Source organism: Heptranchias perlo, chromosome 6 (assembly GCF_035084215.1).
Source record: "Heptranchias perlo isolate sHepPer1 chromosome 6, sHepPer1.hap1, whole genome shotgun sequence".
NCBI lineage: Eukaryota > Metazoa > Chordata > Chondrichthyes > Hexanchiformes > Hexanchidae > Heptranchias > Heptranchias perlo.
In genome coordinates, this window is record NC_090330.1 from 17,283,099 (window position 1) to 17,302,200 (window position 19,102).

Here is a 19,102-nt window from a genome sequence, read left to right on the forward strand (position 1 = left end):
TTGTTCACTATTTCTAGATCATCCTCAATTTACATCCTTGGGCTCTCACTTCTTCTCTGATGACTCTCTTACTATTATAATACTAATATTTTATAAGAATATCTTATCTTCAGCTTTGCTCACTTCTAATTCCCTCTTTGCTCAGCTAATGACCTTTTTTTTACATTTCTTGATGGTTCCTGTGTTTTTCTCCATTGTTTCCCTCATCTTTATCCCCACATGTACCGTACAGTTTTTTCTTATTATTTATTTAACCTCACATTGTCTTAATCTATTTGAAGTCATGTTTGCTTAGTCTATGCTTATTAGTTTTGGTATTCATTAAACTTGCATATTCCATTTGTTCTCAAATGAAGCTTTCTTGAACACTACCCCTCAATTAATTTGTTTTTTTAATGTTTTCCCTCATTTTCTTGAAGTTGATCTTTTTAAAGTTGCATATCTGGGCGTTATTTTGTGATCTTAGTTTATCCTGGATCTTGTCACATTTCATCATGTTCTACTCCATCATGTTCTACTCACTGTTGCCAAGAGAGGCACTAATTCTATTCCCAGAATCTGGGTCACTTACCATTATCAAATTGAAATGTGAGTTGCCTCTCATGGCATCCCTGACACACTGGGTCAGAAAGAAGCCATGCATTACATTTACTAGCTCAAATTCTAGACCACTTGGGTATTCTCAATATATATTAGCTCGTTCAAATCCACTATTACTGTGATTTTTCAGTTTCCACATACCTTCTTTATCTTTTCATAGAGTATCCTGTCCTTCTTTTCTTTTGGTGCGGTGATCTATATCAAACCCCTAGTTATCTTTTCTCCCTATAAATTATGTATTTTGGGTCAGAGTAGCTTGTCGGAAAGCTTATTCTTTACCACTGTGTCACCTTTCTTTATCTCCCAGGCGTCACTGACTGAGAGCTGTTTCCACTACTACTGAAAAGAACGACATTGACAACAACTTGAATTGATAAATTACCTTTATTGTAGTAAAACTTTGCATAGGCATAAAGAAAAAAACACCTTTTCCTTTCCTATTTAATCTGCCCTCGCTGCATATTAAAATATCAGTTTTGTTCAATGGTAGCATTCTCATCTGAGTCATGAAGTTATAGGTTCAAGCTGCTTTCTAGCACTTGAGTATATCATCTAGTCTGATACTTCAGTGCAGTACTGAGGGAATGTTACACTGTTGTAGGTGCTGCCTTTGGATGAGATTTTAAAGCAAGGCTATGCCTACTTAGGTGGATGTAAAACATCCCTTGACACTATTTGAAGAGCAGGGAGTTCTGCTGACATGTCTAAAATTCATCCCTCAACCAACACCACCAAACAAATTAACTGGTCATGTCTAATTTGTGGTCTGTGGAGCCTTGCTTTGCACAAATTGGCTGCAGTTTTTGCCTTCAATTCATTCACCGTGAAGCAGTTTGGGACATTCTGAGGACAAGAAAGTTGCTCTATAAATGCAAACAATTTTACAACACCAAGTTATAGTCCAGCAATTTTATTTTAAATTCACAAGCTTTCGGAGATTTTCTCCTTCCTCAAACATTTGCCTGAGGAAGGAGAAAATCTCCGAAAGCTTGTGAATTTAAAATAAAATTGCTGGACTATAACTTGGTGTTGTAAAATTGTTTACAATTGTCAACCCCAGTCCATCACCGGCATCTCCACATTATAAATGCAAGTTCTTTCTTTCTAAAGCCTGTACGTTGTACTTGTGTCTATTATTGGGAGTTAGCCATATTTCTGAGATTCCACTAATTTATTTATCATATTATATATGCTTCTTGCATTCTTCATATGTACCTTGACAGGGATTTATCTCCTTTATTTTCCTTTTACCCTGGCTTACTGTGTTGGTGTCCTCCTGTGATCTAACATGCATTCTCTGATCTGGCTCATGTACAGTGCAGAGTCCCTTCCCTGTCCAGTTTCACTCTAGGCTCTTAGATTTAATTTTGTCCATTTCTCCATTTTGCTTAACTTGTTCCATCTGAGTCTGACACCAGAGATCATCAATGGATTTAAAATCTGTTCTCTCTAAAACAAAGATATGCATGTGTCTGAAAGCAGAGACGAAATAAATTACGAGATGTAAAGAAAAACAATAAAAATGTTGCAATGCCCAACCACCCATCACTCCAAACAACAGGGCAAAGATCCCTGCGTGACAGATGACGTCACCCCGTGGGTGGGATGGTAACGTGGCGCTGTTGCGTGTGCGCAGGTCACTTGCGGATCAACCAAACTCGACAGTGCGTCAGCCCTGCCTCTCTCCCTCGCCGTTGATTGGGTGGAAAACGTCACGACGTCGCGCAGGCCGTCCAGCTCCTCTTCCGTTAATTGGCCAGCCGGGCTGTCAATCAATTTTCCCCACACTCCACGGGAACAGAGAAGGCATTTCCGGCCATCAGGTTAGGTTGTCAAGCGGCGGTTAGTGTAGTAACCGTGGAGAGCGAAGTAATTTTTTTTTGCTCTGTGAGTGACGGTGCCCGGTGGATAATATATATATTATATATAAAAAAACCGGTCGAATCATTCGAAGTTAATCCCTTAACGTTTATATTTAAAAAAATAAATTTCAGGCTGTGCGCGTGAGAAAAAGACATTTGTTTTTATTTTAAATTCTCCTCCTTCCGCGCGATGACTTCGGGAGGCGATTTCGGGAATCCGCTGCGGAAATTCAAGCTGGTTTTCCTGGGCGAGCAGAGCGGTAAGTAGCGCCAGGTTTTTTTTTCATGCATCGGCCAAAGGGGCTGTTTTTTTTTTCCCTTTCCTCGTTCGGATGACAGATCGAAGGCTGCACTGAACTGATCTCCCTCCCTCCCTCACCCACCCACCTACCTTTCCCCCTGTGGACACACCTTCGATCTGAGGCCCGGGGGATCGGGATGGAGAGAGGAAAAGAAATCTAAGAGTATATTTTAATTAATACATTGTTACCTTTTTTTTGGTACTTAAAAAGGCCTGATTGCAAAAAAAAAAGCACACGCCCGCAGTTTTTTTTTGATTCAATAATTTTGCGGTTGTGTACGTTACAGGTTTTGACTTGCACGATTGTGCATTTATTCGATGTTCGCTGCGAGATTTATCTTTTAAGTTTTTAATTCTTTTTGTACTGAAAGGACATTGATGTAGCTATTATGCAAATATTTAATCAGCTTCGTCTTTCACCAGTATTAAAACCTACTCACATTCACCCGCATTTCGCTGCTGTGGCTTGCTGTGCACCAATTTACTATTGACAAATCCTGTTTACACAATAAGGGCGTTTAAAAAAAATTGGTTAATTGTACCGATCATAATTACCAAAAATCAAGATGTGGATTTTGGTAACATCTTTGAGCAATTGATTCTGCTCTGGAGGGTGAAATATGCTATGAGATTTTAATCTTCCAGAACTAAAACTGGACTGATAGTTAATTGAAATCTGGCCCACTAACGAGTGTAACGTTATCTTGGAGAGATCCAAACAACCGCACCTTGAATTGGGCTCTTTAGTGCTAGAGTGAGTAATCCCATCATTTTCCTATTAATGATCTTGAAACTACTGAGACCTACAAACATTGAATTCTGTAATTTTATTGAAATTTGCCTCCATAAGATTCAGCAGAGATAATTTACATTTTATCAGCACACGAAATGGGCAAGGCTCTCACTGTTCTGAGTACACATCTTCATTACGAATCCCGATTATGCAGCAACGTAATATTAAATAGCTAGATAACTAGGAAGTAAATATTGCGTTTGGTATGAAACCTCCAATGTATCTGTTTCCAAAATATGATTGCCGCTCGTAAAATATATGTTAACATATGATTTGATTTCGATAAAGCTGATATGTGATGGAAATGGCTTATTGATTTGCGAGTAGAAATCGCCACGTTTTAATTTTGATTAAGCGGTGTCCTGGGTTTTATTTGTTAACGATGCAAACATATGTTGCCGTCAGACGAAGTTGAGTAAGAACAATTTTGTACAATTAAGGCATGGCCTTTTTCAGGAATCACCTCTCCGACAGCATTCAGTACAATAGTCGCCATGAATGCCTAGCTTTAAAATCGTTATATTTTCCCGTTGAAGTGTGTTTTATTAATTTTTTTGTCGTAGTGTATACCCGATGTGTGGTGATCCTAATATAAAATGTTGACCGTTAAGGTAATGAAAGATGTATTATAGAAGCTTTAAAGGCGTCTGGAAGTACAATAATGAAAGCAAAACGTTCACTCGTTACTTTGATTAAAAGAGCCCAGATAACTGGAATCTGGGCGTGGTGAGCCAGTCTGCATCATTCACAGCACAGAATACAGTAGCGCAGGTCGATATTTTATTGTTTCTAGACACTAAAACTAGCCACAACATTGTACACCAATGTGCCCTCGGTTTTGGGTACTATATCAGAAGATTGAAGTGTTTCATATCAGTGAGAAGCATTTCAACTTATTACCTTTTATAAAATGTAGAGGTTACTTGTATGCATATTAATGCCATACAATAATTGTGCAGTTTAACTGGACAATTTGTGGAAACTGCACTGTTTAGTCAAGTGAATAATTCCGATAACTGATCTGTTAATTTCAATGTTGTCTGGAATTCCAAGCATTTAGTGCAGTACAACAGGGATAAATGGTATTTGGGTAAAGATCTTTTCCCAATTTTTACACTCCACCTAGACTGTGAAGAGAAAGGGGGAAAAGCCAGACAGGCGAGTGGTCAGGGCCTCTCTGCCTCATAACCATAGTCAAATCATCTTGAGCTCGAGTGCTCATCTGATGGGAGCTCCTCTTAATTGTGTGGATAAAATGTACTGCTTATCTTTTCTGTTTAGGTTGCCATACACACACCATGAAATATAAACACTGCTCTTGCTATGAAGCTGGTTGACAGAGTCAATCATTTCTTGCATGCAATTACAAGCTGTAATGGCTAAGTTGACTCTACATGTTTTAATATGCCAGTAAAAAAAACACATTTATATTGAAGCCACTTTGTGCATGTAAGTGCACTATTGCTTTTTCCCTGAGAAACTAACCGGCCCAATCAAAGATCACTCTTGTCCAGGTTCTGAATTTGAAGGAGAAAATCACATGACGCCCCACACAAGTTCTATAAGTGTCACGCCTCTATCAAATGAGTGCGTGAGAAACTGCAGAATATTCTGGTCATTCACCTTCATTTAGCCGTTCTGGATGGTGGTCAGAGATAATCCAAGGACCATGACCGCCTCAATTCCAGAGAATCCAGCCATTGCTTGTTGGGCTAACTCACTTGAGCACAGGCCCCACAGCTTAATTCTAGCTGCAAGAAAAGGCAACCCCAACCCTGCCGTGGTGCAGACTCGACGTGTCCAAGTCTTTGTCTCAATGGGCCACATGGGTGTGTAGCATGGAGTCCCAAGAGCCACATTAAAGTTTAAATGAATGTTCACATATCTCAGTCAACCGATTAGAATTTAGTTGCCAGTGAAGCAGCTTTCAAACCTCCAGGCCCATAACATTCAAACAAGACAAACCAGCAAGTAAATATACGTGCAAGTAGGATTGAGTTGCATGGGCTTTCAGGACTGCATTGGAAGAGCTTGGGGGCTGTGCAGGTTGGATACTTCAGGTGTGGACCTCCAAACAGCAAGCATGGGTGAAGCATCTGTAAAACATATCCTAATCCAAACAAATTATGTTTGGACTGCACCTAGAACTGGAGAACTTGGAAGTCATCTCTGAACAAACCCTTTCCTACACACCAAGCCACGCCGCAGGAGGAGAAAACAGATCTGAAATAGTGACTGACCCACAGATAAGCAAGGCAGCAACCACAACCACAAGAACCATTAGTAGTAGGCAGGTCCCCTTCGTTTGCTCGGTCCCAGGTGCCAAGAACAATCAATTGTTTCTGCCCTTAAACTGCATAATTCCTGGTGAAAGTACAACCATGCTAAGAAACTAATCTTTTAATGTACTCTTTCTGCAAGACCATATCATCAAAATGTGTAGCAACTTCATAATGCACATGCTCTTGAAAATATTTGAAAACAAGTAAGTTTATAGCAAAAGAAAAGGTCATCCTTGTTTGCTGAAGTGTGACTTAGCATAATCACTGACCTCTTCAATAACTTACACTAATATTGTTTCTTAAGCTTTGTAGCAAGACACAGACTTGAGTAATGCAGGAAGGGATAGTTCTTGATGCAGCTTTCTTCCCTAACAACCTGGCTGAGTGGAAAACAATTTCTTTTAGGAGATGTCTTCAGTCAGTGTTGATCAATACTGGGATTCAAACTTTCCTTTCAAAGTTGAATCTGATCCTCTTTGGAGCTGCTGTCAAATATTTAACTGAAGCATTTGTAGAATAAAACCTAGTGTTGCCTGATTATGTGCATAAACTTAAAATGACTTCTATTTTTGGACATGTATAAGACTATCTTGAAATGTTAACAGAACTGTAATCTGCTCTAAATTTCTATAATTACAGTAATTCAAAGTAGTAATTTTCAAAAATGCGATTTTACTGCAGCAGTCGTTTGTTTGATCTTGCTAAAATTAACCCAATAACCCCATTGGTTAGTTCTGAAACCTTATAAATTTTAATTCACAGTGTTGAAGAATGGCAAGATATGGGTTCATCTGCAGCTTGCAATTGTCTCCAAGTAGCAAGAGATGCTGAATGAAGGGTTGTGACAATTAAAAAAAATCATAAGCCTGGCTGCCAGAAGCTAACAACTAGCTTGATACTGCATTGGTAAAGAACTTGACACTGGTCACTTGCCCATCCTCTTGGTGGGTGATGTGTGGATAAACAATTTCACAGTGGCGTGACAGTTCTGAGGAAGTTCTTGCATCCAAAATGCTAACCTGTCTTCTCTTTACAGATGGTGACCTACTTGCTGTGTATTTCCAGTATTTTCTATTTCTGTTTTAGATTACCAGCATTTGCAGAATTTGTGTTGGGTGATTTTTTTCTGACATGTCTGAAATGCTACTTGCTTTTGCAATGGGATATATAAACTTTGATTTGATTTTTTTTAATGCATAGATGGGCAATATTCCAGCCACCTTGGAAGATTCTAAATGGATTATTTTAGTTTCATCCTAAGATTGTACTTGCTCTCTTGGATTTAATGCTGAGGTGTACATATAATTACTTGCTAAACCAGGTTTGGAGCTCCCATGGACTTGATCTTTACCATTATTGCCAGAGAGTATTTTTTGGGTCTTTTGTAGTTTTGTTAATCACTAAAAGTCAATTTAGTAAGGCATTAGTTTCCATTTCTAGTTGCCTCTAGTTGCACACTTATGGATAAAGGAATCCCGGATGTTTTGAATGCTGCTTTTGGAGTGTTGGATCTTATCACGTGAAGCTAATTAAACATTGGAAACTGGAATTGCACTAAAGGACTGTAGTGTGGTGAATGTTACTTTGCTGTTCAAAAAAAGGAAGGGTTAAACCTCGTAACAACAGGTCGGTTAGTGTCACTTAAATGGTAAGAAAACTGCTAGAAGCCATAAAACAGTAAATAGTGAACAATTTAAAAAGGTATGGGTTAATTAGGGACAGTTAACATGGATTGGTCATGCTTGACTAATTCAGTTGAATTCTTCAAGGAAATTAACAAGTGCATAGACAAAGGGAATGCTGTGAATGTGGTATTTATGGACTTTAAAAAGCATTTGATAGTGTCACTTAAGAAACTTGTTGCTAATATTAAAGCTAGTGGTATTAAGGTACAGAGATAGCATGGTGAAGGGGAAAAGAATAGGAGTAAATCAGTGTTTCTTGAATTGGTAGAATATAATTAGCGTTGTAGCCCGGGGATCTATGTTGGCTTGTTCTTCGTGAAAATAAATGGTTGGGTATAGAAGAAATATCAAAATTTGTCTGCTGCACAAAATTAGGGATGTGGCAAAGTACGCACAAAACATTGGATAGGCCACAGTGGGAGTACTGTGTATAGTTTTGGGCACTCCATTATAGAAAGGATAATAGAGCAGTGGAAAAGTGCAGTTCAGATTCACTAGAATGATACCAGAGATGAGAATATAATTATGATTTGAGCCTTGGAAAAACTGGGTTGTATTCAGTGGATCAGAGAAGGTTAAAGGGGATCTAAATTTGAAAGGGCCTGAGGTAAATAGGAAAATATTTCCGCTGGTCTATGATTTGGTAACTAAAGGGCATAAGCATAGAATTAGTATTAGAAGAAATGTTTTCATGCAAAAGATTGTTAGAATGTGCACTACATTACCACAAGTGACTGTTGAAGCAGAGTTGATTGCAATGTTTGAGGGAACTAGATAAACACAAAGGAAAATACAAAGGTATGAGGAAAGAGCAGTGCAATGGGATTAGAATAGATGGCTTCAGTGTAGAGATCGCAGAGGTGGCATACAGAATGGCTACCTCCTGTACGAAAATGTCTTTATGAATTTTATCTTGTAAATTTTAAGTATCATAGAATCATAGAAAGGTTACAGCACGGAAGGAGGCCATTCGGCCCATTGAGTCCACGCCGGCTATATGCAAGAGCAATCCAGCTAGTCCCACTCCCCCGCCCTTTCCCTGTAGCCCTGCAGATTTTTTCCTTTTCAAGTACTTATCCGGTTCCCTTTTGAAGGCCATGATTGAATCTGCCTCCACCACCCCCTCGGGCAGTGCATTCCAGATCATAACCAGTCGCTGTGTTTAAAAAAAAAAGTTCTTCCTCATGTCACCTTTGGTTCTTTTGCCAGGTACCTTAAATCTATGTCCTCTGGTTCTTGATCCTTCTGCCAATGGGAACAGTTTCTCTCTATCTACTCTGTCTAGACCCTTCATGATTTTGAATACCTCTATCAAACCTCTTCTCAACCTTCTCTGCTCTAAGGAGAACAATCCAGCTTCTCCAGTCTATCCACGTAACTAAAGTCCCTCATCCCTGGAATCATTCTAGTAAATCTCTTCTGCACCCTCTCTAAGGCCTTCACATCCTTTCTAAAGTGTGGTGCCCAGAACTGGACACAATATTCTAGTTGTGGCCAAACCAGTGTTTTATAAAGGCATTATAAATATGCTTGATCTCTCCCATAACCTGGTGCTTGAACATGAAATTTGAATATATGATCTTTAAAGGGACATTGTCAATAATTTGTTTGAAATTCCTGTGATTCACAATAGACATTGTGGAGTAAATTGTACAGTTGGGACAAAAAAAAATTATGCTTTAGTTATATTACATTTCTCCCAAGGGAAGGAGGCCCTGCTCCAATAGAGTTAAGAGGCTTGCTAGGTACTGCCTCAAGAAGTGTTTTTTACCCATTGCATTGGATATCAGCGTTTTGCTGCTGAGGCTTCTTACATTTCAGGTTTGTATAGAACTTCCCAAACCCCCCCAACACTGATGAAGGGCTCCAACCAGATATGTAATTGCAGTTGTGACTTTTGAACTATTGCATGTGGTGGTGTTTGTGCTCACATTAGTGCTTTGGTGGCTGACCTGTAATGCAAATGAGGTGAATTCTAGAGCAATGCAGACTAATTAGAGAGAGAATAAATGCCATAAATACCAAAAATGTAGAAATGAAAATTTTGTTCTTGGCATACACAATAATTGCTCTAGAAATGGGATTCTTTAAGATTTATTTTAAATATTTCAATTTATTCCCAAAACCTCAGTAAATGTAATACATTTGTTTAAAAATATTTGTGATCAGGTGGAGTTTTAAAATTTCTTATAAAGAAATTGAAATATCTCCGGTTATTTCTAATTTAACAAATGGGTACGAGCTCTTTGGAGAGAGCTTGAGCAATTTTGTCTTCACATTTGCAAAGATTCCTGACAATACCTTTTTATACTTCATTGAGTTACATGAGTCTACAGCACAGAAACGGGCCATTTGGCCCAACTGGTCTATGCCGGTGTTCATGCTCCACATGAGCCTCCTCCCTCCCTACTCATCTAACCCTATCAGCATACACTTCTATTCCTTTCTCCCTCACTTATTTATCTAGCTTCCCCTTAAATGCATCTATGCTAGTCACCTCAACTACTCCTTGTGGTAATGATGATGTGGAGATGCCGGTGATGGACTGGGGTTGACAATTGTAAACAATTTTACAACACCAAGTTATAGTCCAGCAATTTTATTTTAAATTCACAAGCTTTCGGAGGCTTCCTCCTTCCTCAGATAAATGTTCAGGGTAGAATGTGGAATGTGGAACTCCTTGTGGTAGTGAGTTCCACATTCTAACCAGTCTTTGGGTAAAGAGGTTTCTCCTGAATTCCCTATTGGATTTATTGGTGGCTCTCATATTTATGACCTCTAGTTTTGGAGCACCCCAGAAGTGGAAACATTTTCTCTACGTCTACCCTATCAAACCTTTTCATTATCTTAAAGACCTCTATTAGGCCTTCTGTTTTCTAAAGAAAAAAGCCTTTCCTGTTAAGTATGTCTTCAATACTGGTATCATCCTTGTGAATCTTTTTTGCACCTTCTCCAATGCCTCTATATCCTTTATATAATATGCACACCAGAACTGTGCATAGTACTCCCAAGTGTGGTCTAATCAAGGTTCTATACAAGTTTAACATAAACTCTGCTTTTCAATTCTATCCCTCTTGAAGTAAACCCCAGTCCTTGATTTGCCGTTTTTATGGCCTTATTAACCCGTGTTGCTACATATAGAGATTTGTGTATCTGTACCCCGAGGTCCTTTTGCTCTACCCCATTTAGACTCATATTATCTAAGCAGTATGTGGCCTCCTTATTTTTCCTACCAAAATGCACCACCTCACACTTACCTAAATTGAAATTAATTTGCCAGTTACATGCCCATTCTGTAGGTTTATTAATGTCTTCTTGCATTTTGACGCATTCTTCCTTTGTATTAACTACACCCCCCAGTTTGGTGTCGTCCGCTAATTTTGAAATTGTACTTCTGATTCCCAGGTCCAAATCGTTAATGTAAATTGTGGGCAACAGTGGTCCCAGCACTGATCTCTGTGGAACACCATTTCCCATCTCTCTGCTAGTCTGAGTAGCTACCCTTAACCCCTGCTCTCTTCTGTTTTGTAGCCACCTAGCTATCCATTCTGCTACCTGTCCCCTGACTCCACGTGCTCTGACCGTAGTCATGAGTCTGCAATGCGGTCCTTATCGAAGGCCTTTTGAAAATCCAAATCTATTAGATCTACTGTATTACCCTTGTCTACTCTTTCTGTTACTACTTCAAAGAATTCAATAAGGTTGGGCAAGCATGGCTTTCCCTTTTGAAATCTGTGCTGACTACTTTTTATTATAATTTTGTTTTCTGTTACATTTTTGAGTAAAAATTCCATTATCTTTCCTGCCATTGATGTTAAGCTAACTGGTCTATAGTTCCCTGCAGAATGATCAAATCCATTTAAAACCATTACAGTGTTTAAAATATATAAACTTCTAGCATGTTCATAAGATTAACATTGGTCCAACTCCAGCTGTTTTAAGTACACCAATCTGAAATTATGTGGTGTGGTTGAATTCATCAGTTTGGAGTTAAAATCTTGATGCGATTTTGATACGGTATGGTGCAAGAGTTTATTTTCCCCCTGAGGTTCTTCTATAAAATTACAATATAACTGCTAAGGCTACACAAGTTAAAGCACATCACTATAGTAATAATCTCATTGAAATCTGTTATCCGTAGTTGCATTTGGTTCACTTGGTCTTTTCAAAGTACATGTAGAGTGGCCCCATCACCTTCTCCGGGGCAACTAGAAATGCCAGCCATAACAGTATCCCAACAACAAAAAAAGGTTGTTTTAAAAATTAATTTTTAAGCTTTATCGTGCTTTTTTCTTTCTCTATCTCTCCTCTCCTCCCCTCCTCCCAGCTCTTTGCACATGCTGACTACAGACTTGTATAGCACCCTGCTCTATAATGGAAATGTCTCCAAGCTCTCCAGGCAATAAATTCCTTTGGGAGCCTAGTGACTTATGTTGATCCAGTCATTCTATGTCTGTAACGTCTTGCCAATGGCAGTAAGAGTAATGATCAGTTAATATTTTATGATGGAGGGAGTAGTGTTAGGCAGAATACTGGGAGAATTCCATGTTTCCTCCTTTGAATAGTGCTATAGATTCTTTAACGTCAATTTGAGTAAGCAGGTGAGACCTTCATTTAATGTCTCATTCAAAAGAGGGCATCTCTGACACTTAATTTCACTTGTCTGGCAAAGGTTAAAAAATTCAAAGACAGACAATTTTGTCTCCCACTTACCTGGGACAAATGTGAACATCAACAAAAAGTCATTCAGCTCTGTTCATACCCAATCCTTACATTGTTCGATGTTGGTAAATATTAATAATAAGCATACTTGGAAATGTTTTGTCAAGCTTGTGGAGAAATACCCATGGATGACTTAAAGACTTGGTAAGTAATATTATTTCAAATGGGAAGGTCCAAATGGGTATCAGGAGTGGTTGATTGCAAGACCCCTGATTATTCACAAGCATGTTGGCATTTCACATGTAGTCTTTTAAGTCTACTTAGGGAGTTGGCTATAACTGTTTTATTCATCAGTAGTTTGTTTTGCTAAACTTGTTATATTTGCATTTCAGGCTGAGCTTCATTAACTAGCCAAACACAAAACACTGAAAATGTTACAGAATTTTTTTTTATTCGTTCATGGGATGTGGGCGTCGCTGGCGAGGCCGGCATTTATTGCCCATCCCTAATTGCCCTTGAGAAGGGCAAATTCAGTATTCTACAAAAATTTAAACATGGAGAATTTAGTTTTAAAGCATTAATTCCAGGAGTAGTTCAGATGTTTGAATGACGTTAATAAACTCTTTCAGTTTTGTTACGTTTTGGCATCATCCAAATACCTCAATGGAAGTGTCTTGTAATTCATTCACTTGTTATGTATCTAACATCTGCATGTACTTTTACTGTCTCCCATTTTCCTCTCACCAGCACCAGAGAGCCACGGCATATAAAGAGAAAAATACAGTGCACAAACCCTTATTTAAACTAGTACATTTCACTTAGCTTTGCCACTGAAGAGAGTTTGTGAGCAGGAGTGACACTACGATCGTGCTTGCATGGTGAAAGTGTCAATGTTGTTTGTATAAATATGGGGCTGTGTAAAGAAAGAACTTGCATTTATATAGCACCCTTCATGGCCTTCAGATCACCCAAAGTGCTTCACAGCCAATGAAGTATGCAGTGTACATAACGAGTGATCTCTACAATATGTCAAGCTGGAAACACATTATCAAACAATTTTTGTTCAATTTGTCTGGGATCTTCTTTCCTTTCTAATGGTCTGTCGCAATTAAGGTCCAGGAAACTGAGATAATGTATCCTTTCAAGCCCTTGGGGCTATTTTTAAAGGACAACTAAAACTAAATTGTATCTCTTGCTATAAGGTCATTAGCTATATTACATTTGGTTACTTCCAGGTGAGTAATGGCGACGGAGCAGGCGTTTAATTAGGTTGCTACCACTGTGCCTTTTTATTGTAATATGGTGCAACTCCAGATATAATGTTTTTGTTACAAGTGTAGGATAATGGGGGAGAGAGAGGAGAGCAGAATGAGCGAGATCAGAATACAGTGGGACCAGGTCAAAGGCAAGTGAGAGTGCTGCTCAGAGTGAGCTACTTGGCCATCCATTACATGACTTGTGTATAAACTTTCAACCTCCAGGCATGTACATGAAAATATTCGAGTCCTTTCCACATTGATCTGAATAAAATGGATGTGAATTTCCAGAATTTTTAATTCTTTTGAGATTACTGTAGTTAAATAGCAGTGTGCCCAACTGGAACATTTTCTGTCATGTTTATGCACTTGTGCAAGTGCTCTTGAGTGAGGAATGATTTTGCATTCCAAAGAGTCTGAAATGTGCATTCTGATGGGGCCACTCAAGGAACAACATTTTGAGGGGCCCCTTAGAGTGTGCCAGTGTGCAGGATTTTTCATTCAATTTGGCTAATTGCCCTTGCAGGTCATGCTGATGCAGATTTCTGTGTATCAAATTAGTTTGTACGTTTAGGTACTCAGAATCTTGTATCCAGACTCTGCTAAACTTTGATATAATCCCAATTGCATGTAGAGTTAAGAAAGAGGCATTTATATAGCATCTTTCATGATCTCGGGTCGTGCCAAAGTGCTTTACATCCAATTAAGTACTTCTGAAATGAAGCCACGGTTATAGGAAATGTGGCAGCCATTTTACATGTAGCGAGGTTCCACAAACAGCAGTGAAATAAATGACCAGATCATCTGTTTTTTTAGTAATGTTTGTCTTTTAGTGATGTTAAATGTTGGTCACCACACCGGTAAAACTCTCCTGTTCTTCAAATAGTACTGTGGGAACTTTTTACGTCCACATGAGGACAGATGGGGCATCAGTTTAACGTCTCATCTGAAGGAAGGCGCCTCTAGACAGTGAAACACTTCCCCCAGTACTGCAGTAAATTGCCAGCCTAGATTTTGTGCTTGAATCTTGAGTGGGGCTTGAACCCACAACCTCCTGACTTAGAGGTGGGGGTGCTACCACTGAGCCAACGATGACTAAATGAATGAGCAATATTAGATTACTGTTCTGTGAATGGGGTTTAACTTCGCACACCCTCAACCATTCTTGCCGCTCAGTTCTCTTTCAGACATGGTGTTGCTCAGAGCTGTCAATTTATTTATGCTTGAGGACAATAAGGCGTTGTATGTGAGGCTGGTGAAAGCACCTAATGTTATGGCAAGTCTTTTAAGAAGACTGTATTCCTGGTGTGCACCCTCATAGGAAGACAGCAATTTCTTAGTATGAGGAGGGGAAATATGCTCCGTGAGGAAGACCGCACCTATTGTAGGGAATCTAATTCTGTTGCCAGACTGGAATTAGTGTGTAATATTCAAGACATTGTAGCATTCATACTGCCTGCCGAGGCTGCTATTGTGCATGTCGGCAGGCTGAGCAGATAAATGTATTCCTTTCCACCTGCAGGCTGTCCCAGTTTGCAGTTAGCATGTGGTTCAATGACCGTTGCAGAGGCACATTAAAATCATTTGTCTCTAGCTGACCTTGAAAGGAGGTGGAATTAGGGGATCAATTCCTTATTTGAAAACCATTTGTAAAAATACATTGTGAGGGTGCATCAAATTTACATGTAGAAAATGTATGTAAGTGCCATAAAAGGTGATTAACCTATCAGAAATGCAGTATATTTTATTTTTTAAGAAAAACTTGTTGCAGTGAAAGTCTTGAAGTTGTAAAATTTCAGATTTAAAAAAAATGAAATAGTCTGGATGTGTCAGCTGTACGAAATAATTTGTTTAATAATGAATTGCTAATTGCTAGTTATTAATCTAACATTTCCAGTAAAGCAACCATTGCCAATAATTTGGGAGGGTGTCTACTGCAGTTATCGGTTTTACATGTATCAGCAGTTTAGACAACATTTTGATTAATGGTCCTAATGGACTATTAATTCTTTCCAATTCATAGAATAAAATTGACACCAATGCTGATTACACAGATTTCGTTTACAACATTTCATTTACAAGTGGTTAGGACCTGGAATGCACTGCCCGAGGGGGTGGTGGAGGCAGATTCAATCATGGCCTTCAAAAGGACTTGAAACGAAAAAACGTGCAGAGCTATGGGGATAGGGCGGGGGAGTGGGACTAGCTGGATTGCTCGTGCATAGAGCCGGCGCGGACTCGATGGGCCGTATGGCCTCCTTCCATGCTGTAACCTTTCTATGATTCTAACACGTACAATAAAAATTTTTTAAAAAAAAAGTTTAAACATTTAAGACCATTGATTCTGGTAGACTGTATTGAGGGCCAGGAGAAATAGCCCAGAGATGCATGATCTGTGGAGCCAGTTACCTACTACAGTTGAAGGCAATAGTTGACCGTATGGTCTAAAAACTATTCTGTTACATTTTTTTATAGGCTTCTAATGCTATAAAGTTGAAGAAGTGGATAGAAGAAAGGAGTGAGATTAGAATTTGGAGTTTATACTTGACTAGTTACCGCTGCAGTTCACAACATTTTTTTTTTGATTTTCTTTGTCATGTTTCTTGGTTTTTATTTTATTTGTTTTTTTGCCTTAATGCATTAGCCTTCAAATCCTCAGGTCAGTTCACATGCTTGCTTCAGTTTCTAAATAGGTAGAGACACTTGGGGATTCAGATACACAAATCTTTAACAATTGGAGTACAAGTTAAGAGGAGACTAGACAGAGGTGTTCAAAATTGAGAGGTTTTAATGAAGTAAATAAGAAAGAACCTATTTCTGCTATAGTCAGAATAGTGTGTGACTTGGAGGTTGTGGTGTTTGCATGCACCTGGTGCCTTTGTCCTTCAAAGGTAGTGAAGGTCGCAGGTTTGGGAGGAGCTGCCAACGATGCCGTGGCATGTTGTTGCAGTATATCCTGCAGATACAGCGGTACGCACTGCATCCACAATATACGGGGTGGGGGGGGGTGCGGTGGTGGTGTGTGGATGAGGTGCCGAAGAAGCAGACTGCTTTGTCCTGGATGGTCCCTAACTTTTTGAATCTTCAGCACTAAAGCTGGGATGTTGTTGGGGATTGTTGCTGTGTTCATTGCATTCAGCTGTTTCTTAATGTCATGTGGAGTAAATCGAATTGGCTGAATACTGTAATCTGTAATGGTGGGGACCTCAAGAGGAGGCCAAGAAGGATCGTCTACTTAGCACTGTTGGCTGAAAAAGATTGCAGGATGTTCCTTATGCTTTGCACTCACGTGCTGGGCTCCGCCATTGTTGAAAATGAGGATGTTGCTTGACAGAATGTGGTAGCGCTTTAAAGATTTAACCTGATCTGTTGGTTGCAGGATCGCATAGCTCTGTCTATGCTGGATTCGCTGTTTAGCATGCATGTAGCCCTGTGTTGTAGCTTCACCAGATTGGCACCTTATTTTCACTTAAAAGAGAAAAGGACAGGAGAATGGGACTAAGTGCTTAGCTCTTTCAGAGAGCTAGCATAGGTGCAATGGTCTGAATGGCTATCTTCTTTGCTGAAAAATTCTTTCCTTCTAAAGAGGAAGCTTAATTCTGTATTAGCTTACAATAGGAGCAGAACATGTCATCAGCTTTCCAAATTAGTACTTGAAATAGTGCAAAGTAGGTGGTTAAGTTTATTTCCAGTTAGATTTATTTGATGTAATACTGTTTATCCTTTCTCTAAGATAAAGCCACATTTTGGATGCTATTGATTTATTGAACAAAGTTCTGTTGAAAAATCAGATGGTGGATCAAGTGCACAAAAGTTAAGCATCTACATAGCTTAATCTCGCAAAAACTTCTTGGTCCTGAGGCTCAGGTTCTCAAAACCACGTCCAAGGAAATAATTGTTTCCTGGTTCATCTTTAGGTTGTTCCCCTCAGCTGATGATGTCAGACCTATTGTGTAGACTAATGTGCTTGCTACTAATTATGCAAAAGCTTGCAGCAACTGTAGTGAAGATGATATCAGGGATATGAATTTCAGCAATTGCAGTCTGGTTGCCAGTTGGCTTTGGACAAATTGGTCAACTTGTGACATAATCTTACTGTCTGCCCTCCTAAGTGGTTTAATCTCCAGCTTTGGTACTTTTAATAGGCATCCATGTTCATTCTAGGAACTTAAGCTGCACGTAGTTTCTTCTCTCTGGGTACTGTCCCCAGATCGATATACTTGAACTTGTTCTTTGAATCATACAGCACAGAAGGAAGCCATTCGGTCCATTGTGCCTGTGCCGGATTTTTGAAAGATATCTAATTAGCCCCACTCCTCTGCTCTTTCCACATAGCCCTGCAAATTTCTCCTTTTCAAGTATATATCCAATGCCCTTTTGAAAGTTACTATTGAATCTGCTTCCTCCACCCTTTCAGGCAATGCATTCCAGATGATTATAACTCGCTGTGTTTAAAAAAAAAAAAATTCTCCTCGCCTCCTTTTTTTTTGCCAAATACCTTAAATCGGTAAACTCTGGTTACCGATCCTCTCACCAGTGGAAACAGTTTATTTACTCCATAAAAACTCCTCAATTTTGAGTGACGTACCTCATGGTCATTGTTATCTCCTAAAACTCGTTTTTGATCGCCATTGGGGGTCTGAGAGGAATTAGGCTGAATTTTTTTCTGAATTGGCATAAGGTTTTTTTTATATTTGACTCCTTTCTTCCCCCCCCCCCCCCCCCCCCCCCCCAAAGGAGATTTCATGGCTGTTGGTGGGTGGGGAGAATCAAACTTGCTGAATTAGAGTTTCTGAAGCATCTTTTAATCAGAGAATCTATGATTTGCTATTAGTATCCCAAATCTGTGCTTCCAGCAACTATCGTGATTAAATGCAGGAGGTCCCTTTTCTTTTTACAGTTATATCCTGGTGCACCTTTTGTAGTAGTTGAATGTTGAATTCCAGCATCAATCATTTTTTTTTGTTGGAGGGGTGGGGTGGTGCAGTGGTGGCGGTGCAGGTAGGAGGAGGGGTGAGAAAGGACTGTTGCAGCTAATAAAAAGTAAAGCGATTTGTAATAAAAAAAATCACTCCTACTAATAATCAACTGTTGATATAACTAATAATGTAGCAAAGAAACAAGCAAAGTTGGTATTCAGCTGCTTTAACCTCAGGACAATTGCCTTAGTGTTTCACAACTGAATCTTTAATCTTTTGAATGAATGTCTTCTAAAGCATTATCAAAACACATAGCAGCAGTTTGCTTGTGTAGGATATTCAAATTGAGTTTCAACGTATCTTGGCACATTGTGTGGTGCAGTCCATTAAGTGGATTGAAACTACGCCATGTGCCAGAATGTCTCTGAACTAATTTTCCTTATCAAGGCCTACCAGTGCTGTAACCTGTCACCGCACTTGCATTTTTCAACCTTGAAGATGGAATGCTATAGGCTTCTGACTGATCCATGCCTACTGTTAGACTGTTGGTATTATGCTTTTGTGATTAACTGGTTTTACCATATGGATGTTCTGTTAAGCAGTGATCTACCTGGCAGCATGAATGAGAACTGACAACATGCTGAATAGTTTCTGGTTGAGTTTAAATGAATGGATGCTAGGATTTGAATTTCATATTCTGAGTGTTCTAGCAGTAAAGCATTGAATTTCCAAGTGATTGTTT

General features: G+C 39.2%; 1 protein-coding gene across 3 annotated transcripts in view; it reads left to right on the forward strand.

The window, feature by feature from the left end:
• Positions 1-2,426: 2,426 nt before the first annotated feature.
• The window catches only part of rab6a (RAB6A, member RAS oncogene family), a 76,433-nt gene continuing 59,757 nt past the window's right edge, over positions 2,427-19,102 (forward strand). For all 3 annotated transcript variants that reach the window (XM_067985856.1, XM_067985854.1, XM_067985857.1), the window contains exon 1: positions 2,427-2,722. In XM_067985856.1, coding sequence (XP_067841957.1) covers positions 2,653-2,722 — 70 coding nt within the window. In that variant the 5' untranslated portion in view covers positions 2,427-2,652. The remainder of the gene's footprint in view (positions 2,723-19,102) is intronic.